The sequence below is a fragment of the Panthera tigris genome, chromosome A1 (assembly GCF_018350195.1).
Source record: "Panthera tigris isolate Pti1 chromosome A1, P.tigris_Pti1_mat1.1, whole genome shotgun sequence".
Classification (NCBI taxonomy): domain Eukaryota; kingdom Metazoa; phylum Chordata; class Mammalia; order Carnivora; family Felidae; genus Panthera; species Panthera tigris.
This window is the reverse complement of record NC_056660.1, coordinates 123,671,089-123,694,580: the sequence shown is the minus strand read 5'-3', so window position 1 is coordinate 123,694,580 and position 23,492 is coordinate 123,671,089. Positions and strand designations below refer to the sequence as shown.

General features: G+C 42.3%; 1 protein-coding gene across 4 annotated transcripts in view; it reads right to left on the bottom strand.

Annotated features, from left to right (window-relative positions):
- Nucleotides 1–4,476: 4,476 nt before the first annotated feature.
- The window catches only part of IL31RA (interleukin 31 receptor A), an 82,358-nt gene continuing 63,342 nt past the window's right edge, over nucleotides 4,477–23,492 (bottom strand). For 2 of the 4 annotated variants that reach the window (XM_042986946.1, XM_042986961.1), the window contains exons 9-16: nucleotides 19,073–19,255; nucleotides 18,162–18,263; nucleotides 17,188–17,334; nucleotides 14,792–14,932; nucleotides 12,814–12,907; nucleotides 11,596–11,677; nucleotides 9,971–10,411; nucleotides 4,477–4,993 (exon numbers count right to left, since the gene is read on the bottom strand). In XM_042986946.1, the coding sequence (XP_042842880.1) occupies nucleotides 4,724–4,993; nucleotides 9,971–10,411; nucleotides 11,596–11,677; nucleotides 12,814–12,907; nucleotides 14,792–14,932; nucleotides 17,188–17,334; nucleotides 18,162–18,263; nucleotides 19,073–19,255 (1,460 nt within the window). In that variant the 3' untranslated portion in view covers nucleotides 4,477–4,723. The remainder of the gene's footprint in view (nucleotides 4,994–9,970; nucleotides 10,412–11,595; nucleotides 11,678–12,813; nucleotides 12,908–14,791; nucleotides 14,933–17,187; nucleotides 17,335–18,161; nucleotides 18,264–19,072; nucleotides 19,256–23,492) is intronic. The other 2 variants (XM_042986964.1, XM_042986953.1) reach the window with 2 other exon arrangements.

Genomic DNA, 23,492 nt, shown 5'->3' with positions numbered 1-23,492 from the left:
ATAATGGAGCAGCAGAAAGAAATTAAGAAAGTAACCTCATTTACAACTGCACCAAAGATAGTAAGATACCTAGGAATAAACCTAAACAAAGGGGTGAAATACCTGTACTTTGAAAACTGTAAAACACTAATGAAAGAAACTGAAGAGGACACAAAGAAATGGAAAGACATTCCATGCTCATGGACTGGAAGCACAAATACTATTTAATGTCTGTACTACCCAAAGTAATCTACAAACTTAATGCAATCCATATCAAAAGACCAACATTTTTCTAGAACTAAAACAAACAATCCTACAATTTGTATGGAGCCACAAAAGACCCCAAATAGCCAAAGCAACCTTGAAAAAGAAAAGCAAAGCTGGAGGCATCACAATTCCAGACTTCAAGTTATATTACAAAGCTGTTATAATCAAAACAGTATGTTAATGGCATAAAAACAGACAGACACACAGATCAATAGAACAGGAGAGAAAATCCAGAAATATACTCAAAATTATATGGCCACTTATTGTTCAACAAAGAAGGAATGAATATCCAATGGGCAAAATACAGCCTCTTCAACAAATGGTGTTGGGAAAACTGGACAGCAACATGCAAAAGAATGAATCTGGACCACTTTCTTACACCATACACAAAAGTAAATTCAAAATGGATTAAATGCCTAAATGTGAGACAGTGTAAAAACCCTAGAAAAGAGCACAGGGAATAATCTCTCTGACACAAGCCATATCAGCTTTTTACTAGATAGGTCCCCTAAGGCAAGGGAAACGAAAGCAAAAATAAACTATTGGAACTCCATCAAAACAAAAAGCTTCTGCACAGTGAAGCAAACAATCAACAAAACTAAAAGGCAACCTATGCAACAGGAGAAGATATTTGCAAATGACATACCCCATAAAGGGTTAGTATCCAAAATATATCAAGAACTGATACAACTTAACACCCAAAAAATAAATAATCCAATTTAAAAATGGGCAGAAGACATGAAGAGACATTGCTCCAAAGAAGACATCCAGATGGCCAATAGACACATGGAAAGATACCGTCATGACTTATCATCAGAGAAATGCAAATCAAAACTACAATGATATATCACCTCACACCTGTCAGTGTCTACAAAAAAACCCACAAGAAACAGCAAATATTGGTGAATATATGTAGAAAAAGAAACCCTCTTGCAAAGCTGATGGGAATACAAATTGATGCAGCTACTGTGGAAAACAGGGTAGTTTCTCAACAAGTTAAAAGTAGAACTACCCAATGATCCAGCCATCATACTACTTGGTATTTATCCAAAGAATACAAAAACACGAATTCAAAGGTGTACATGTTCCTGCATGTTTATAGCAATATTACTTACGATAGCCAAGAAATGGAAGCAACCCAAATATCCACCCATTGAGGAATAAAGAAGATGTGGTATAGGGGCTCCTGGGTGGCTCAGTCAGTTGGGCGGCCAACTTCGGCTCAAGTCATGATCTCATGGTTCGTGGGTTCGAGCCCCACATCAGGCTCTGCGCTGACAGCTCGGAACCTGGAGCCTGCTTCAGAATCTGTGACTCCCCCCCTCTCTCTGTCCCCTTCCCAGCTCATGCTCTGTCTCTGTCTCTCAAAAAAATAAATAAATATTAAAAAAAATTTTTTTAAAAAGAAGATGTGGTATGTGTGTATATATTCATATTCATATTCATAAATATACATGCAAATATATTTATATATTCATATATTTATATACACACATACATACAACGAAATATTATTCAGTCATAAAAAGAATGAAATCTTGCCATTAGTAACAACATGTCTGGAGCTGAAGTATAATGCTAAACAAAATATGTCAATCAGAGAAAGACAAATACTGTATGATTTCATTCATAAGTGGAATTTAAGAAAGAAAACAAATGAGCAAAAGGAAAAAAGGAGTAAAGCAAACCAAGAAACAAACAGACTCTTCAGTACAGAGAACAAACTGATGGTTAGCAGAGAGGAAGTGGGTGGAGGGTTGGGTAAAATAGGTGATGGGGATTAAGGAGTGCACTTGTTGTGACAAGCACCAGTGATATATGGAATTGTTGAATCACTACATTGTACACCTGAAACTAATATAATACTGTATGTTAACTAACTGGAAAAAAGATAAAAACTTAAAAAAAATCAATTCCAAAAAATATATGTTGGTAAAACATCTGCAAATTAGATTAGAATAGATTAATTTTCACAAGTCACAAGAATCCCTAAAGATACAGGCTGACTGCTGAGAAGTTAAATAATAAAGTTACAATAGTCAAATAATTTCAAAAACAAAACATAAAAACCCTTACAAAATTTTTATGTAAAGATACTATAATTAATGTGAAATGTGGAAATTTCAATATATTTGACAGTATGTAGGCTCTCTAGGGTCTATGAAAGCTCTCAGGGGGTCCAGCTTTTAGCACATATATCATCCCAATCAACATTCTCCAACTCCTGAACCACAGTTCTGGCAGTTGACCAGCCAGAAATCACCCTATTCTTCATTGTATTACAGAGGAGGGGACATTTCACCAATTTCATTTGAGGGGGCTGGTCAGAGCCTCCAAGTGAGAACAAGGTTGTACACAGAAGGCTTTGCCAAAGGCTTGGCAGGGCTCTGGTCCTTTGGGAGGAGCAAATGCTTCTGTGATACGAGTGCCCTTCAGAGAGGATGTGGGACCCAGGTCATCCTAGGAGATGGAACAGAGCAAACACTGAGGTCTGTGGTCCCACACCCAGGTGGCTTAATGGCAAAAATAGGTTAAAATGGACACTGGCTACAGGGGTGAAGCCAGAAGACAGCTCATTTCGCTGCTGTTTTAATAATTTTAAAAAAGGAATCAATGTGTCAAGGGGCAATTTTCTATGACATGACCAGGTATACTGAAGGGGGCAGCTGGGGTCACAAGGAGCATTATGGAAATGGGCCGGGGAGTCAGAGACACTGGAGCCTTACTGGAGGGTGATGAACGTCAGGAGCAAGCCTGCCAAGGAATGGGGAGGAATGGCCACTCATATACCACCAGCTTGTGTTCCAGTTAGAGGATGGGCTCCCTGAGGGTATTGTCAAAGAGCACAAACTGGATGAGAGTCTGGGGGCAAGTGGACCCATCAAAATGAAGATAAACACCAGCACAAGTACATAACTTTAAAAGAAGGAACAGGCCCAGAGCTGCAGTATAGGATCACACTATTCTGGTTTACCTGAGACTCTGGGGTTTTATGACAGCAGGGCCCATGTTCTGGAAAATGCCTCAGTCCCACACAGTTGGGTACTCTAACCACAACTGTGGCTCCACACAGCCCCTCAGGAGCTGGGAACACAGCAGATGGCAGGAGGGAGAACCAGGTAGCCACATAACCCTAGAAAAGAGAGCTTTGCTGCCTGGGTTCTGGAGTCTCGATGGTGAGAATAAACCAGAGAATGCCTGCTTTGTTACTGGGCCTTTGTCCTAATCCCACAAGAAGTGACCTGGGGAAACGAGGCTTCCAGTCTTCGAATGTCCTAGAGGTTTCAGCATCGGTCATTCCTCCCTACTGCTACAAGGGATATGGCCCATTCTACCCTGAAACCACAGGCAGATCCATGGGGACAGCCAGCAGGCAGCCAGAGGGAGAGGATGATCAAGGAGAATACTTTGTTCTCTTTTAACATGGAAGTGACCTGAGCATGTTTAGAAGATGATGGGAAGGAATCTCTCAGGAGGGAGAAGTTGAAAGAACAAGAGAGCCAGTGGGGAGGGATGTATAATATAAGAGCAGGGCCACCTCTGCCTCAGAGACCTTCCCCAAGTCTGACCTGAAGAGGAGAAGAGAGATGGGCGGGTGGTGCATCCTCCATGAAGGGGGACCACCTCATCTGCTGAGAGTACTCTGAAGGAGTTTGAGGAGCTGGGAGTTTGAAACTGCTGCCATGAGAGGCACCTGGGTGGCTCAGTCAGTTAAGCGAATGACTCTTGGTTTCGGCTCAGGTCATATCTCACGGTTCATGAGGTCAAACCCCACATCTGGCTCTGCACTGACAGCATGGAACCTGCTTAGGATTCTCCCTCCCTACACTCCTCCCTGTCTCTATCTCTCTCTCTGTCCCTCCCTTACTCATGCTGTCTCTGTCTCTTTCAAAAATAAACAAACTTCAAAACAAAAAATTCTGCCATGAGAGATCGAAGAGAACTCAGGTGTGAGGCCCAGCTGCATCCCTAGCGGGAGCTATGTTGGCAAAAATAACTCCCTAAGTCTGATTCCTGGTCACCTGTAGCTGTTCTGTGTGTCCCATAAGCAAGAGACTCCCTCGATCTCTAACAAAGTTGGATATTTGCATTTTGAAGTCTCATTTTAAATACCTGAGTGGGTACAACTTTAGAAGCGAAGTATAGCTTTACACGAAAATGGTATTACAGCTTTATTACCTGAAAGACAGAAATACCAATGCATTTATGGTAAAGCGTTTTAAAGGCTATTCTCACTATAGTAACCCTGCTTTCATACTCTGCTTAGGAGGCCAGAACTGCCATGCACACGCATTATATACTGTATGGCTTTATGAACAATATGTGGAAGAGACAGCATGCACAGTATACAGAGAGATGGTTCTCTTGGTACACAAGTCCAGTCTTCTGCATTATTATAATCATTCAGAGTTTTCTGCACGTCTGTTCTGCTTTGCACATTTTGACTTCCATTTCAAAGTCCAGGCCTCGGGTTATTTTACCCCACATATGTAGTGAAGTTGGACAGAAAAAGAATCCCACTCCTAAAAACGAAATCAGCAGTAGGTGCACCTAGACTGCCTTGACTAACCATCTGAGGCTTGCTGACTGCTGGCTTCGTGCTTTTGAGGACTTCCTCCCTTGGCGTTTCTCCCACACCTTTCTCAGCAGCCAGATGCAGGCATCTCCAGGCTTTCGCAACATGGACTGGGGACGTTTCTGCTTTTGAGCCAATGCTCTCTCTGCTGACTCCAGTGTCCAGTAAAAGCTGCAGAGGGACAAGAACTGCTAATAACATTGTCATAATCAGTCCAGGCACCCTCCCTCCAAGAGTGCAAGACACCAATAATGCCACATACTGTGATTACAAATAGGCCCTGTCACTAATTCAGGAAAGACATCAATGTGGTGTTTCTTTTAAAATGTCCTACAAAACCCACATATTTTCAATAGTCAGCCAAATGACGAAGTCAATCAATTTTGTAAAGTCCTGCTAAGTGCCTCTCATGTCTAGCAGCTCAGGTGGTCTCTCAATGCCCCAGTGGCTTGGATGTAGAACACTATATAATGTCAACAGGTAGACATGCAGACTATAAATATACATGGAACAAGCTTACCTTCACAATGACTTAAGCAACACAAACAACTATGAAGTGTCAGTAACCATATCCAATAAATTGACAAAACCAAGCTTACAGCAATAAACAGTTGATTATCAATAGCAAGGACAAAGGATGCCCCAGATACCCCTGGATATATTGAAAATATCAGTGCAGCCTTTAAGGGGGTCACAGATGTGCAATATATGACAATAAACATAAAACTGTGACCCAGAAATTCCACCTTTAGAAAGAGTCCCCAAGGAGTTAGGACAAAGGTGGGAAAAGAAAACGTACAAAGAACAGAATTTAGTGAAGTTGGTCTCTATACAAAGAAGACATTTAAAACAATCCTAACAAGAAAGGGGCCTTGGCAAACCATAATATTCAGGCACACCATGGAGTTCTGAGTGTCCATTCAAAATACTACCACAATGAACCATGTTCATGCATGAAATTTTAAACATGAAATAGTACATGAAACTAAAGGAAAATACAATAGAATCAATGTATGACATTCAATTAGATGAACACATATATAAGTATATGCAGATCATATCAGGAAGGAATTAAGAATGACACAAATAATTGGTATTAAGAGATTTTTGTTGTTGTTGATGTTGGCATAGTAGAGTCCAAAACAAATTTAAATTTACAAAAAAAAAAAAAAAAAGGTGGGAACACCTATGAATGTTGAGTGGGAAGAGGTAGCTCACTTCTATCCACTAGATGCCCGCATCACCCTCCCAAGATACCTCTAGGCCATATGTCTGAAGTAGGGGCACAGAATAAGCTGTATGAAGAACCACTGGAATAGGTGATGACCAACCAACTAATGCTCCACCTTAGCTATGGGCAGCTGAGAGGGCTGGGGTGGGGAGCCAGAGAGTATGTGCCCTTCTAAAAGAGGCAGTCCCTACCTACTCAGTTAGAAATCCAGAATGACCATAACCTGAAATTTTGTTTAATTAGCAGCTAATTCAAAGTTAAAACACTCTGTGGGCCAACACTATGCGGTCTGAGCCTCATGTTGGTGGGCTACCCGTAGGTGAGCCAACTTTTTCTGCACACGGCAAGGTGGTGAACACTTTAGGCTTTGTGGGAGAAATTCTCTGTCACAACTACTCAGTTCTGCCTTTGTGGGAGGAAAGAAAACAGATGATATGTAAATGATGGGTGTGGCTCTTTACCAATTTAAGCTTTATTTATGGACACAATGTGCATTCCGTATAGTCTTCATGTCATTAAACATGATTTTTTCCTTTGATTTTGTTATCCAGCAGATTTTTAAAATGTCAACATCATTCCTGAGTCATGGGCTCTGGAAACACAAGTCCCAGATTTAGCCTGAAGGCCAGTTTGCAACCAGTAGGCAGTAACTAGGGACATGATGGAGAAGGCACCAGAACCCCTCAGTGTGGCTGGGCACAGCCTGGGCACAGGCTTCCTTCACACAAAGGAGCAGCCTCGGTGGGCATCCTGGGACCCACGCAGGACATCTTTCCTTTCCCAACTCCCTTTCCCCATCTCCTGTCTCCTTTCAAAACTCACCTCACCCCTACAGAGTTTGCACTGTATGTGGTTTACTGTTGCCTCCTGAGAAGCCACAGTGAAAGTATGTTCTTTTCTTAAGCCCACAGTTGGCTTTTCTGCCATTATTTTAAATTCTTCTGGTATCAGTGTAGAAGGCCATTAATAAGGCACTAACATAGCTGTTTACATGGTTCTGAACCCCAGAAAACCCAATTGAGAATGTTATCAGTTTTTCATGATCTTGCTAAAATACAAGTTTCCCTGTTTGTGTTCTCTTTGATCTAACAGAGAAAAAATGGAGATTGCTTTTTTTGGGCCACAGAGGCAGCCCAGGGTACTGGGAGTGGGGACAGTTTTTGACTGGACCCCAGGCAAGAAAGGCCACCGTGGCTTCTTAGCTTTTAGACCTATGTCCTGGGAATCTGCTCTGGAGAGCAGTGTGCAGTCTGCTGAAGGAGATTCTGAGGTTCCCACACCCCTTATTGGCAGGCAACACTGACTCCTAGGACTTACCTCGGTCACCTAGAACACAACACAGGGCCCCTACTTCCCTAGCCCTCAAGGCAACAAAAATAAGTGTGGAAAATTATAAAAGGAGGTTAGTGGGAAAAGAAGAAAAGAGAAGAAAAGAAAAGAAAAGAAAAGAAAAGAAAAGAAAAGAAAAGAAAAGAAAAGAAAAGAAGGAAGAAAAATGAAGCGTTAAAAAGAGAAGCTTCTGGGAAAGGCAGGAAAGCAGAAGATGGGAGGGAGGAAGGGATGAAGCAGAGGAGGGGCCAGGAGTGTGGCATTTTCCAACTGTCCACCAGAAGACATTTCAGGCTTTAATGAATGATTAAGGGAGGAGAAGCAGAGGGGAAGGTCTTCATCTCTGAAACCCACTCACAGGAGCCAGCTGGGACTCCTCCTCTCTCCCCAGACATGTAATTCTTGGGTTTTATGTTCAAAAGCCTCATCCAGGTGTGAAACAAACAAGATGGGGGCAGGAGGCAGGGGACTCATTCCCTTCCCCCTTCCCCTCATACAGAATTTGAGAAGATCCCTCAGTGGGAGGTGGGCAGATGGCCACAGAAAAGAGAACAGTTGTGGGGTATGAGGCTAGCATGTCCCTAAGGTTCACAAATGCAAAGAAACAGGTAGAAAGGACCCCATCTGGAACCCTGGGGGACAAGGGGCTCATAGAAATGCCTGAGTCACAACGAGATGGGGTGGGGGAGATAGGGCAGAGAGAGACTACTACAGATGGATCCAGTGTATCCCTTGCATTTGGTCCCTATCTACTCCCAGTACAAAGGTGCAGATTCCCCAGCCTGCTGCCCCAGACCTCCTGCATTCCTCGCCTTGTCAGCAGACACTATTCTGTACACGAGGCGTGAAGAATTTGGGGGGGGGGTGTAAAGGTGCTGCAAACACTGGAAATTTCATGAGGAGAAAGTTCCGGAAGAGCTGCACCACCTGCTTGTGCCCAAGGTAAGGACACAGCAATTGGCCGAGAAAAGTGGTAGATGACCCAACAGGTGGGGTCATAGGCACATCCCTGGACCAGCATTAGGCAGACACCAAATGGGAGACAGAACCTGCTGCTCCACTGAATATCCTGTGGCATTCAGAATCAGTCCCAGACTGGATGGGGGTGGTGGGGAAGGGAGGGAAGGCCAGTCAAAATCCTGACTGTGACTGAGCTATAAACCCAAAGCCACTCACAAATCACCAAATTGGGCTTAAAATGTCATAGGCTTGTGTCAGAAATTAAGTTTAGTTATAGGAAAGTAAAGTATATTTTTGCACATCTGAATTGTTGGCTTGTGAAGTTCATGCCTGCTACTCAAGTACTGACTTCTCAAATTCTCCTATAAAAACAGACACCAGCCTTTCTGGCTGGCAAATGCTACGTTCAAGGCACCTTGGCTGCTCACTCATTGCCTGGCCTTCCCAGATCTCACCAGGTTCTCAGAGACCTCCCCTAATAGCCAGATGAGTCAAAGCCACATATTAGGAAATCATCTGCCATCACTGCGGTTAAGGTGCCAGCCCAGGGCCAGCCATCAGTCCCCAATTCTCAGCAACTGAATCCTGCCATTAGCATTTGGGCTAAAGGCTCCCCTGACGTGTCATAAGCTCTGTGCATGGCCAAGGTGAAGGAAGAGGAGTCCTGGGTCTGGGCAGCAAAGTTACAGTAGCATGTTTCCACACCCTGCTCAGGTCCTTCAGGAAAGAGGCCTTTGAAGGAAGCTTTGTAAGCATTTCTAGGCTGTGAGCTAGCATGAGGGGCCAGAGATCCTGTACAAAAGCAGTGCAGTATTTGGTGCCTTTCTACTCCCAGGTTTGAGTGCAAGATAAAGGGCCAGCAAAGGCCTCTGGGAGCTTTTCAGAGCTGGGCAATGACCTGAAGATTGGGGCAGACCTGCTGGCCCAGCCTGGAGTCCACTCCCTAGTGCCCTGCTGAGATCGATTTACTAGAGGCCAATGTGCTGTGAACTAGGGGTAAGAGTCCTGGGTGGAGGTGTTGCTGCAGACACTTGAGATTTTATGAGGTTAATGAGGAGCACACCATCAGGAAGGCCACTCCACCTCCCCTGCCCCTATATTGAGGGACAAACAAAATCTCAAAAGTGAGATCTCAGGGCTTCCTTGGAGGTAGAACCCAGAACCCAAGGGAAATCAAGGTAAAGGGAGAGATTCCCACCTCCTACCAGACCACTGTCCTCTGGCAATGGGGAAAGTCTGCGGGATCTCTGAGGAGCAGCTCGAGCAAAAGTTGTGGCAATGACCTAATTCCTAGGGAAGGCAAGATATATCCACCTTAGGGGCTCCACTGTCCCTTAAAATCATTATGTCAGAGATCTCAGTGAGAGCTTGTTACCTGAACAAAATAAACACTTTTCCTCTGCAAAATGCTCAGACATACCACTATCCCTTCTTCTCAGGCAAGTTACACATCTGTGCCAACCAAGTTCAACAAGCCACTCAGGGATGTGTGACAATTTCTCTAACACAAAGCAAGGATGGGGAGACAGCCAAGGAAGCTCTTCTGGCTAAGCCTAATACATTCTATCTGTAAGAGTTACCCACACTACGACCCAGAGAGATTCAAGTCACAGTAACAATTAGACTTCCTTTTTGGTTTGCTCTGGAAGTTTTTCAGACGTGAGAAATTCTCTGGTTGTCACTGAATTTTTCAAGTATGGATTAGGTTCTCCTTCTTCACAGATACGGTCTGGCCCTAAATTCGGAACAAAAGAAAGAAGCTGCTCTGTGGTTTCTAAGCAGATCCCCTCTGGTATTCTAGAACACAGTTGTTGGGATTTTCTCTGTGGAATCTCAGTTGAAATGAGAGGACAGTAAGGCCGATATGGAGAAGTCACATATTCATTTTTTTCCTCTCTCAAAATGTTTTCCTGACCCTTTCCAAGTTCCTCTGTGGAAACGTCTTCCAGAAAATTCTCAAAGTTCACCACCAACTTGTCAATAAGGTCTCTGGGGAAAGAATATGGTTTTAGAACTCTGTCTTCTTCCATATTCACAGGGTCATCAGATTCCTTCAAATTTATCTTATCCTGAAAAAGAGAAAAGGATACCCCCAATGATCATTTTGGAGCTACACATGAGGTAGTCCATAGGCTTGGGACAACCAATGTCTCACCTCTTGACCAGCCCCCCACATTCCTTCCAGAGACCAGAAGTGATGGCCAATCACCTCCATATGCCCTTCCATAAGAGCATGGCAACACTGGCCCATTTCCTGAGAATGGCACAAGGTATTCCATTTTTTTCTTATAGAGAGCTCGAGACTATTTGCCACACAATCTTAAGTTCACAAAACTACAGTTCAGATGGGAACCAAAATTAGAACTCTTACAGATGCAAAAACTACAATCATGAAGACAAATGACTTGCCCAACATCATCAGAAAAATCAAAGGTGGCCTCCTAGGCAGAGGCAGTGTCTTTAACATCTTTGTATACAAAGAGTCTAGCTCAATGCCTGGCATTCAGTGAGTAATATATGCCTGCCATGGAGGCCAGCCCTATGTTACTCAAAAAGCATTTTCGAGGCACCCGGATGGCTTAGTTGGTTAAGCGTCCAACTCTTGATCTCAACTCAGGCAATGATCCCAGCATTGTGGGATCGAGCCCCTTACTGGAGCATGCTTGGGATTCCTCCTCTCCCTCCCTCTGCCCCTTCCTCTATCTCTCTCTCTCAAAATAAATAACTTTTTTAAATAAATGAACACTTTAGACATCTGACAATACTGCCTATAAATCTGTTTACTCTCTTTATAACTTTTAATAAGTAGCAAATAAGGTAATACACAGCTGATACAGGAGAGAACAGAAATAACACAAATAACAAAAATTTAAATAAGTAAATAAAAATGTCCATGTTTAAAAAAGATTTCTGAGTTGAAACAAATGCTAATACTAAAAATTCCAGCATCAAGCAATACTAGAAACAGTCTTTAATACAAATTTAAAGGTGATATTTGACAGGGCTTGTTTTTACTTAACTAAGAAATTATACCTTAAAACTTTCAAAAGAGTTTTCGATTTAAAAACTTATGAAATTTGGGGCACCTGGGTGGCTCAGTCACTTAAGTATCCCACCTCAGCTCAGGTCATGATCTCATAGTTCATGTAAACCCTGTATAATCTCAGCCCAGGACTCCTAACCTCCATCACTCTTCGTTGTCTTTTACAACCAGCCTCCTCAATGATTCCTTGACAAAGACAGGACTGTTTACCTTGAAATCATCTCCACGCCATGTGGCTATGCTGCTTTCAGCAGGGTTGGGGACATCGGGCCAACAGAGGTGCTTCAATCTGCTAATAATATTTTAAAACAGGAAGTGAGTTAAAGAAGTATATTACTCACACTGCATGGCTATGCCAAAAGGATGGAGCTTTGCTATAGGGAGTTGTGTGGCTCCCTAATAAATAAGGTCAAGCTTCTGACCTCCTGACAGAAACTGGGAAACAAAGTAACCTGGGGAGTGAAACTTCAAGTCATCAATGGGATGTGATGGAAAAACACCTTTCTTACCCTCCCCTCCCCCTCATCTCCACCCCGGGTCTTGATGCTGAAAATCACACCATCACAGAACCATGTCTTTGAGATATATTCTCCAGGAAAGGTAACACTCAAAGCCTTATAAGATACCCATACTTTAGTGCAGTGATTCTCAAAGTGGGGTACCATCCAGCAGCAGCAGCAGCAGCAGCAGCATTACCTGGGAGCTTGTTACACATGCAACACGTACAAGAATTTGGCTGCTGACCTGGTTTCTACCTATGGTTGGAAAATGAGGTTGACATTCACTTAACCATAACTAAGCATAGCTGCTTGGCAGAGAAGGCCCCAAATTGCACAATTCTGGAGAGAGAGGTCTATGAGGGAGGGAGCTCTTGACCAGCATGACAGTATGAGGCTGTCTGTGGAGAGAAAGCCTATGACCTTGAGGATGAGTTTCCTTTCCCATAGTGGCCAGGACAGGCAGGACAAATGCCCCTGTAGCCAGCCCTCCAACACTGCACCAAGAGCAAGGAACAAGTCTGTGCTGGGCACACTACTGGCTAGTAATCTAATTCTATGGGTACGCTCCCTGGTCTGCCTGGGAGAGAAGCTAGTGGCCTTCAGCCCTCTTGCTGCTGCCAAATGCTGAGAGAAAGGACCTTCTCCCTAATTTTAGTCTCAGATGCCAAATACAGAAGATAAAGCCTGTGGGGCAGCTGGCAATCCCTTGGCCTAAGCCTGGTGTATGGGGCTGTGGGGGTGAGAGTCCTCTTGTTTGGTCAGAATTCTGATGAGCTATAGGGTGTAACATATAATAAACTCCATAAATATATGCCAAATTAATAAATGAAACAACACCCCCTTAATGACAGAGAACCCTCTTCCACCCATGATGTCTTCCACCCCTTTCTGTTGCCTATAACGCCCATGCTGTCGCCTATAAACTCACTTGGGCTTTTTGAGACCATATGCCACTGACAAGATGATGAGAATAAGAAGGCCACCTCCAACCAGAGAAGTTATAAGGAAAATCTCAAGGATACCTTTGGGAATAGGAGAACAAATGTCAGTTAAAGTCCTCACTTTCTTAAATACCAAAGATTAACTTTTTATTCTAGTAGCTTAAGCAACACATTACTTATGAGTTTTCTTTCAATTCAATTGAATTTGAATTTATTCATTAAAAATAACCCTGGTATTTATGGCTCCTCATCCAGTTCTCTTCTGCCTGAATAATAGTGACAGATATTATGTTCACAAGGTTCAGTCTCCAACCTTTTTAATTCAGTACATATTTATGAGCACTTACCATTTGCCAAACACTGTTCTGGGTAATAAAATAAACAGCAATAAGCAAGAAATACAAGATCTCTACTCTCATGGAGCCTACGTTCTGGTAGGAGGATTCAGACAATAAAAAAAGATTATTTCAGATATAATAGGATATTAGACTGTATCCAAGGTAAGGTTGAAGAAAAGTTAGTAACTTTACATAGGGTGGCAAAGGAAGACTTCTCTGAGAGGTGAAATTTGAGCTAATGTTAATAATGAGAAGAAAGTGGCCATGCAACAATATGGAAAAAGCATTTCTGGCAAAAGGAACAGTAGATGCAAAAGCCGCAAAGCAGAAAGAAGTTAACACAGACAGAAGCAGAAAGTTGTAGGAGATGAGGTCAGTAAACAACAGATTGTGAAGGATCCTGAAAGCTATGGGTAGGAGTTTGAATTTTACTTAAAATACAACAGAAGCCACTGGTGGGTTTCAAGCAGGAGTCTAGGGTTTTAAACTCTGGCTGGTGTGTGGAGAGTAGACTGTAGAGGAACAGAGACAGAAGGAAGGAGATTTGTAATGTGTAGACAAGTGTAAGAAACATCGACGCTCCAAGGCAGGCTCTTGCCTTAAATTTGACCCATGGAGAAAATTCTAGCAGATAAAGCAATTTGTGCCCAGTGTTGTGAAAATAAAACAGGATTTTTAAAAGACGCTAAAGAACAATATCAAAAACCTCCAAAAAGGCAGTGTTAGTCCATAAAAATAGAACGTGTTGTGTAAAAAACACAATCCCATATTCTTATTTTCCAGAGGCATAAATATATTTTTATTCTTTTAACAACGTAATGAGCAAGAGGTTTTCAAGAGTACTTAAACCAGACTATTTTTCACTTTTACTGTAAAAATTGGCAATGTCCTTTCACTTTTAATGTAAATAATTCTTAAAACAATTCGAATATATCAAATCAAATCTCTTTCCCTCAAAGACTTGAGAAAATTAACATATTTCTGTTTCGCCCATTCCCCTTCTTTCTTCTTGATCTCTCTTCTCATTTCATCTTCTTTTCCTCTTGAATATTTCCCATAACCATCATACAACACTATACAGCATTTTATATTTTGTTATTTATTACATTTTTCTTGCTATTTTTCTAATCTAAAAACTAATAAGCAGAACATGTCATGTATGTTTTTACTCAAAAATCTTCACAAAGGATAGAGGTTAAGTTACTTCCTGTGGGCCAGTGGTGCTTGTTCAACCAAGGTTTTCCCTCTAAGGCCCCATTGTGCAGTAACCTGTGACACAGAGAAACTGGTGACTATGAACTTGGGGACAGCCTTGAAGCAGGAGCTTGTTTGGACTGAGAGTAAAGTTGGCATTAACTTGATCTCTTCACCTCAAGATAATAGGGGGCTATCCATTAGGAAGGAGCAAAATGACCACTCTTTTTCAATTCAGCTCTCAATGTGCCTGCTCTCCCTATTCTCTCCTCACACATACACCTTCCAGGAAGGCCAGTGAGCCACAGGGTAGATGGTTCTTCTATGTACCACCCTTTCATTTGGCTTCCCCCTGCCTTTGGAAAACATCATCACTAACTGGCCTAAGAGAAATGCCAAGAGGACTTATCCAAGGCTTGAAGGAAATACTCACTAATTGACAATGTCTTGAAGTTTATCGTGGTGCCGTTGATCCCCCCAGCACTAGTGCTGGCCATGACTTGAAGACTATAAGAGGTCTTTCGTGTTAGGGACTCCAGATCATACTGCAGGATGTTGGAGTTAACTGTCTTGGCTAAAGGAAAAAGATGGAAGTCAAATGCCAGAGCCAAGGCCAAGTAAAAAAAAATGCCAGATCCAAGGCCAAGGAGTGAAATAAGAGCACTGGAACCTGTACCTCTAAACCAGCCCATCTCATACCCCAATCCCTCTATCCATGTTGTGCTTAAAATTTGCCTATAAAGACAGATCAAGGACCTAAACATAAGAGCTAATATTATAAAACTCTTAGAAGACAAACACAGGGTAAATGGTGGCCTTGAATTTGCCCTTGGTTTCTTAGGTATGATACCAAACACATAAACAACAAAAGAAAATAGATTAATCTGGACTTCACCAAAATAAAAGCTTTTGTGCATCAAAAGACATTATCAAGAGAGTGAAAAGACAACCCACAGAATGGGAATATATGCAAATCACAGATTTTATAAGGAACTTCTATTGAGAATATATATTTAAAAACTCTTAGGACTCAACAACTGAAAGGCAAATAACCCAATTTAAAAATGGTCTGGGGGGGTGCCTGGGTGGCTCAGTCAGCTAAGCGTCCGACTTCGGCTCAGGTCACGATCTCGCGGTCCGTGAGTTCGAGCCCCGCGTCGGGCTCTGTGCTGACAGCCTGGAGCCTGTTTCGGATTCTGTGTCTCCCTCTCTCTGACCCTCCCCCGCTCATGCTCTGTCTCTCTCTGTCTCAAAAATAAATAAACGTTAAAAAAAAAATTTTTTAAATGGTCTGGAGCGCCTGGGTGGCTCAGTCGGTTAAGTGTCCGACTTCAGCTCAGGTTGTGATCTCGCGGTCTGTGGGTTCGAGCCTCATGTCGGGCTCTGTGCTGACAGCTCAGAGCCTGAAGCCTGTTTCAGATTCTGTGTCTCCCTCTCTCTGACCCTCCCCTGTTCATGCTTTGTCTCTCCCTGTCTCAAAAATAAAGGTTAAAAAATAAATAAATAAACAAACAAACAAATAAATAAATAAATAATAAAAATGGTAAAAAAAAATTGAAAAGACTTTCTCAAAGAAGATCCTTAAATGACCAATTAGCACATGCAAAGATGCTCAGCATCATTAGGTATTAGGGAAATGCAAATCAAAATCACACTGAGAAACCATTTCATGCCCACAAGGATAGCCATAATAATCTTTTTTAACATAAAATAAGTGTTGGTAAGAATGTGGAAAAATTGGAATTATCAGACTTTGCTGGTGGGCACATAAAATGGGGCAGCCTCTATGGAAAACAGTTCAGTGGTTTCTCAAAATGTTAAGCCCAAATTACCATATAACCCAGAAATTCCACTCCTAGGTATATGCCCCAAAGAATTAAAAGCAGAGAACTCAAACAGGTATTTTCACACAGATATTCATAGTAGCATTAATTATAGTGGCCAAAAGGTGGAAACAACCCAAATGCCCATCAACTAATGAATGGATAAATAAAATGTGGGATATCCACATAATAGAATATTCTTTAGCTATAAAAAGGAATGAGATACTAATACAAGCTACAGGATGGATAAACTTTGAAAACAATATGCTAAGTAAAAGAAGCCAGGTAAAAGAAGCCTCATAGTCTATGATCCCATTTGCATGAAATAGCCAGAATAGGTAAATCAAAAAGACAGAAAACAATTTTGTGGTTTCCAGAGACTGTGGAAAGAAGATAATGCCAAGACACTGATTAATGGCTACCAGGTTTCTTTTCGGCATGGAAACAGGTAGAGATGATGGTCACACATCATTATCAGCAAACTCAATGCCACTAAACTGTGCATTTTCAAATGTTTTAAGTGGTGAGTTTTATGTTATATGTATTTTTCCATAATAAAAAAATTTGCCTAATTTTAGGAATCCATGCCCATCCCTAGGATATCAGGAGATAGTCTGGATTCAAGGAAAAAAGTATGACTTGGCAGTGGGCAGTAGGAGTCAGGATAAAGGGTCCTGCACCGAGCTAAGTGTCACTACTCTACTCTTTAATCCAAGCACACAAGTCCATTCCAGACTAATGATGGTGAAGCTCCCAGGAGGCCCACTTGTTCACAGCCTAACGAGGACATATTATATCAACTCCTGTGGTTCCTACAAGACTGTCACTTCACTCTCATTTGACTCCACAAAACTCAAGAGATAGGTACTCTTGGCCTCATTATCAGAGATTCTCAAAGAAGCTAAGTGACTCATGCAAGATTATAGGGCACCAACCCCTAAGGCAGGTCTATCCATAGCACGTTTGGGTTTTAGGGAGTTTCCAACTTGGCTATAAGCACACTTACAGAATTCTTTTCCATCTTCAGCTTGGTAAAATATGGTGTAGTTGGTGATGAAACCATTTCTTTGACTCTTGGGAATCTCTTTCCATGTGATTGTGACTGTCTTCACACCAATGTTGTCCACCTGGGTCACAGGACCTGCTGATGGAACTTTACAGGACAGGGATAAAAACAATGAACACTGAATCACAGTGGAGTAGATCCTTTCCCCACAAAGGCTCTGGCTAGTATTGAAAGCGAAATCAGTGCTGGAGGTGGGAGATAGGAGCAAAGTAGGTAAATGATGAATCATCTTGTTTGGGAACACTGTTTTCTGGAATTATCCATCTCGAACAGAAGAAAAGCAGGGTCAGAGGCCTGCAAAAAAAAGTACTTTCTTATGGCTCTCACTCTCATTTTGCATTCAGTTTCTACTCATATCTGTAATAGCTATCATCAAATATAGGTGAAGGATATGCCCCCATGGGCTACCTCTGAGTGACAGGATGTGTTTTCTAACGTGGAGGAGGTTAACTTCCAAAAGATAAAGTCTGAGAAGTTCACCAGTAAAACCCTTGATTACAATTACACAATTAAAAGTAATTTTTTAGCATCTCCAACTTATGATTAACTCTGCAAAGTCCCTAACCCGGTCTTAGCTAAATGTTATTCTGCCTACAGGGCTATTTGCACAAAGTTTCTTTGTGAATTTGCACAAACTATTTCAACTCTCTGGGCCTTGATTTTCCATTTATTAAATTAGGGGCCTGGACTTGATGATCTCTAACTTCTAGTCCAGCTTTGAAATTCAGTGGATCTACAACTTGACCACATTGTGTCAAGCATATATAGCTTACCAGAAGCTGAAAGAAGGTGCAGCACAGCTAAACACTAAGGCAACCGTGAATGAGCTACAGACATCCACAGCCTTGTCTGGATGTTGGATAGCACCCCCCCACTCAGTGTTTCCTTGCCCCACAGGGCCTTTTCATACATACTGCCTTCTCTGACATAAGCCTGGATGGAAAATGGCTTGCCCACTCGATCTTGCAACACTGGATACACAGAGATGTTATAGCACCAGAAAGGTTTTAATTCATCTGTAAATAAGAAAGAGAGACGGAAAACAAGACTTACTTCAGGGCATGGCAAAGGAGAAGAACCACTAAACCAACTTACCACTACAACTTACTAAAGATGCTCTATTTCTCTACAGTTTCCACATCTGGAAAATAAGGAGGTTAGGTTGGATGGTCTCTAATGTCTATGCTAGTTCTAAAATAGAACTTTTAAAATTAATTCTAAGAACCAAGTCTGCACCAGTGTGATAAAATGACAGAGACATCCAGGAAGGGAAAAGAAATCCGTCCCTCCTCCATCATGGATTTTGATACCTGATTTGGTAGCAATGCAGAAAAAAACTGAATCCTTCTGTTAACAGCACATCACCTGGTGAACTCAGATACCATGAATTCTAGCTCCTCTGTCTTCCTGCATCCCTGCATGACTATAAATCCTTATATGAGTGCTATTAAGTATTAATAAATGGCTGGACTGACAGGATTAGGAGGGTAAAGCCTCACTTATCTGTGATCAGTGTTTGTTGGGATGGGATATAAACTCTAATGTTATCCCCATGATCAAGACATCAGGAAGGGCTCTCTGATGGTGGTGTTAACATGGTGTTTTCCACCTGGAAACAGGCCAGATACCTGGTGTGATACCCATGACTTCCCAACACAGCCTCACTGGGAAATGGCAAGAATGTCACTTCACTAAGCTTGCACTAGCTTTGTCAAATGCTATTAACCACACCTACAGCTTTGACGTCAAAGTTAAAGATTTTAAAACTGATGGAAATGAAACTGAATCCCACAAAGAGGGAACTTATACGGTTCATAATTGCTACCTTGATTAATTGTCCAGTTTGTAGCCTGAGACACAGATTCCCAGGAAAAAGTGGAGGGCTCTGAGTCCAAATCTGGAAACCACTCAACCATCCATGTGTCTACCGCTGGAGCAGAGCTTCGCCACTCCACCACCAGCTGGTCCTGAGTGAGGCAGGCCTGCATGGCCTCAATGCACTGAAATGCTAAGAGAGGAGAAAAAGAAGAAAGAAAGCTACCCAACTCATTCTCCAAATGCACCAACCACACTGGCATGCATTCACTGCCCAAATTGTAAAGAAGATCAAAGTTCAGGATCTCCACTGCAGCCTCCCTTAATGGTGCTGTTTCCACCCTTTTTATTGTATCTCTTTTCTTTAACCCCAACTTTGATGTAAGTACCTTCTTAATTTTTCCTTATCTCTGACAAAATTTACCTGTTTCCAAGAAAGGATCTCACTAGAGAGTTGCTGACTCAAAAGACTCACCTTCCACAGGTGCCTCTGCAAATAAAAGGAAAGCAAGCCTGAGACAAAGAATGAATCTCTAAAGACAGAATTTCAGGCACCAGGAATTCTATGGCTGGGAGCTGGGGACCCTAATATCATACCAGGGAGGTGGCTTCAAATTTCAACTGTCTAGGCTAGCCCCACACAACCTGCCTATGGATTCCTCTCCATAGGGCAGTAAGAATTGTATCTGTACCAGAAAGATGCAGACACACTCATTCAAAGCACCTAGGTATGGACCGATATGCCAATGACAACATTTTCTGCAAGCCCAACAAAAAACTCATGTCTGGATAAGGGCAACAAGGATTCCTTTAATAGAAAAGTTGAACATGTGACTTCAAGTACAATAGCTAGGATTTCATTAGAATCAGAGGGCTATCTTATTGAAAATTTTCTAAATAAGCAAAGAGAGGAGAACTACTAGAGGTACAGTATGGCAGAGAAGGGGTGGGGCTCAGAAGATCACAGGATGTGGCTCTCCCCTCTCCTCCACTTCTTATCACCCACAACACACCTGAAGCTTCAAAACTGGAACAGAAAATATGCTTAAATGAACACCAAAGACAATCTTGGATAAAGGCAGAAAAGGAGGCAGTGTCCCTCAAAAAAATAAATAAATAAAAGAGCCTTCTGAAGCTAGAAGCCAAGGCCAAATGTAGGAATTTGATGTGGAATCTGGGGTATTGAATCCTGCTATTTCTAGGCAACAAGCCCCATGAGGCTGTGTTCATATTTAGGAACCTCTGTTCTTGAAGGCCAAAGTTCATGAATCCTTTTCCCAAACTGGGCCTTTATGAGACACTCCAGCTGCTAGTCCCATAAGCAAGGCCAGGTAATTTGTCACCCTGAAAGGGTCAGGAAGGGCAGATGAGGCATGAAGAAAATGTGAAACTGGAGTGAGGACAGGGGCCTGAGCATTAAGCCCTCGTAACCCCTAGAGCTCCTGTCACTCCCACCTCCTACCCCCTCACCCCTGCTCATAGCCTGTACGCATCCTCAATTACCATCGAAGTCAGGCCAAAAGGCATTCCTAGAGCATCTGGAACCCTCCCCAGCCTCTTGTAGCAGATAATGTTCATGCTCTCTGATCTTCTCAATTCCTTCTTACTGTTTTTGTGTATTTTTCTTGGTTGGAAGAACTTTGTAATATAACTCATACTCCAGAGTCCCCTTGCAAGGTCATGCTGGAACCGCCTTCCCCAGGATGTTTATTACAGATTTTACCTGTTATGGCTTGAACTGTGTCCCCCCAAAAAGATATCCTCAGAATGCAACCGCAGAATGCAAGTACCGCAGAAGGCAACCTTATCAAGAAATCAGGTTGTTGCAGATGTTAATAGTTAAGATGGTAGGTCCTTAACCCAGTATGACTGGTGTCCTCATAAGAAAATTGGAATTTGGACACACAAAGAGACAGAGGAAGCTGGCCCTGTGGAGACCAGGCAGAGAGTGAAGTTATGCTGTCACAAGCCAAGGAATGCCTAGAGCTTACCAAAAGAGGAAGAAGGAAGGAAGGAACTCCCCTAGATGGTTCTGAAAAAGCATAGCCCCATCAACACCTTGGTTTCAGATTTCTAGCCCCCAGAACAATGGGATAATAAATTTCTGTTGTTTGAAGCCACTCAGTCTGGTACATTTCTATAGCAGCCCTGGGAAGAACACACTGCACCTTTGGCCTGGCCTTCCCTTCCCTGACGTTGCTTCCTTCACTGCCTTTTCTGGTCTCCCTGGAGGCAGTTTCTCAGTTATTACTTGCACACAAATCTTAACCTGAAGACAGGAGTGAGTGTTGATTCCTAAGCCCACACCTTTCTTTACCAACACTGGCTATCAGAGGAACAGGAGTCAGGTCGAAAGAGCCAAATATGCTGCAGGGAAGAAGAGAACAGCCCAGGCTCTGGGCCACAAGAGTGTGGAAAAGGTTCAATTAAGCCATAAGTCAACCTTCAAAGGGCCTGGGTAGTGTCAAAGGGTGCTGAAAGAGAAGTTTCCTAATCATCACTCTGCTGTATGTATACTAATTGCTGAATCTTTCCATTATTCACCAAGAACTTTTGAGCACTTTCTCCAAATACACCATACCCCCAGGAGCAGGAGAAAATCCATATTCTTCTGGGGAGAGGGGGAAGGGGCTTTGACCACTAATACCTTTAAGTTCTTGTCATTTGCATGAAAGCAGTCACTGTGGGCCATCACATATAGTCCTCAGGTGCTACGGTGCCTCACCTTCGCCAGCTGTCCTAGCCTATCCTCAGCTCTTCCCCAAGAGTTCAACCTCCTTCTGACTCCCCACCACAAAATGGCTGTGCTCTTCTGGGCCCTGCCTCAGATCACTCCAGAGTCACCTGCTGGCTAAGGATGATCAGACCAGATGGAACCTGAAGGTGTATCTATTCCAAACCCTTATTTTAAACATGGTAAAATGGAGTCCCACAGAGGTAAATAACCAGTTCAGTGTCAAACAGCATCAAATCCAAGGTTCTGAATAAAGCATATTATATAAATTTGGATCGTGGAGACCTGTGTTTGAATTCCACCTGAGAAACCATGGGCAGATTCCTAAGCTCTCCCGAATCTCAGCTTCATCGTCTATGAAATGATTCCACAGCATCTACCTCATGGGTCATTTCAAGGCTAACATTAAACTGACCTATGTCATCTTATCACAGTGCCTAAGATATACTAACAGTATATGATAATTATACTTAAATATTGTTATAGTTATTACAATTATAACTATTCTCTACTTGACTCCATTTTATTAAATAAAATTCTGTAAAGCATTACTTTCTTATATGTCTAAAACAGGGGTCTTTATACTTTCTCTGTAAGAAGCCCAATAGTAAATATTTTAGGTTTTATAGTACACATGGTCTTTGTCACAACTATTCCACTCTATCACTGTTTCTTTTTTTTTTTTTTTAATTTTTTTTAACATTTATTTATTTTTGAGATAGAGACAGAGCATGAATGGAGGAGGGTCAGAGAGAGAGGGAAACACAGAATCCGAAACAGGCTCCAGGCTCTGAGCTGTCAGCACAGAGCCCGATGAGGGTCTTGAACTCACCAACCGCGAGATCATGACCTGAGCTGAAATCAGACACTTAACCGACTGAGCTACCCAGGCGCCCCGTTATCACTGTTTCACAAAAGGTGATACAACTAAATGTAAACAAATAGGTGTGGCTGTGCTCCCATAAAACTTTATTTACAAAAACAGGTGCCAGGCCAAGTTTGGTCCACAAGCTGTAGCTTGCCTACATCTGGTCTGTGATCATTATAACTAATGATCACACCAATGTTTCTGACACAAATCAAGTACCTTCAGAATTGGGAAAAATAAACAACAAACCCTATGGGAATTTAGCTAAAATATATTTCATAGTATTTGTGAAGTTGATAATCCATGTCTAATAAAAATTTAATGAGAAATTGTATTAACAATGACAATAGTAATAATTAGCATTACATAAAGAATTTTATTTATTTATTTTAAAATGTTTATTTTGGGGCGCCTGGGTGGCTCAGTCGGTTATGCATCCGACTTCGGCTCGGGTCACAATCTCACGGCTCGTGAGTTCGAGCCCCGCGTCGTGTCGGGCTCTGTGCTGACAGCTTGGAGCCTGGAGCCTGCTTTGGGTTCTGGGTCTCCCTCTCTCTCTGCTCTTGCCCTGCTCACACTCTGTCTCTCAAAAAGTGAATAAACATTAAAAAATATTTAAAAAATAAAAATAAATAAAATGTTTATTTATTTTTTAGGGAGAGAGAGCAGAGGACAGGCAGAGAAGAGAGAGAGAGAGAGAGAGAGAGAGAGAGAGAGAGAGAATCCCAAGAAGGTTCCTCACTGTCAGCTTGAACCGTGAGATCATGACCTGAGCCAAAACCAAGAGTTGCATGCTTAACTGACTGAGTCACCCAGGTGCCCCCAGGC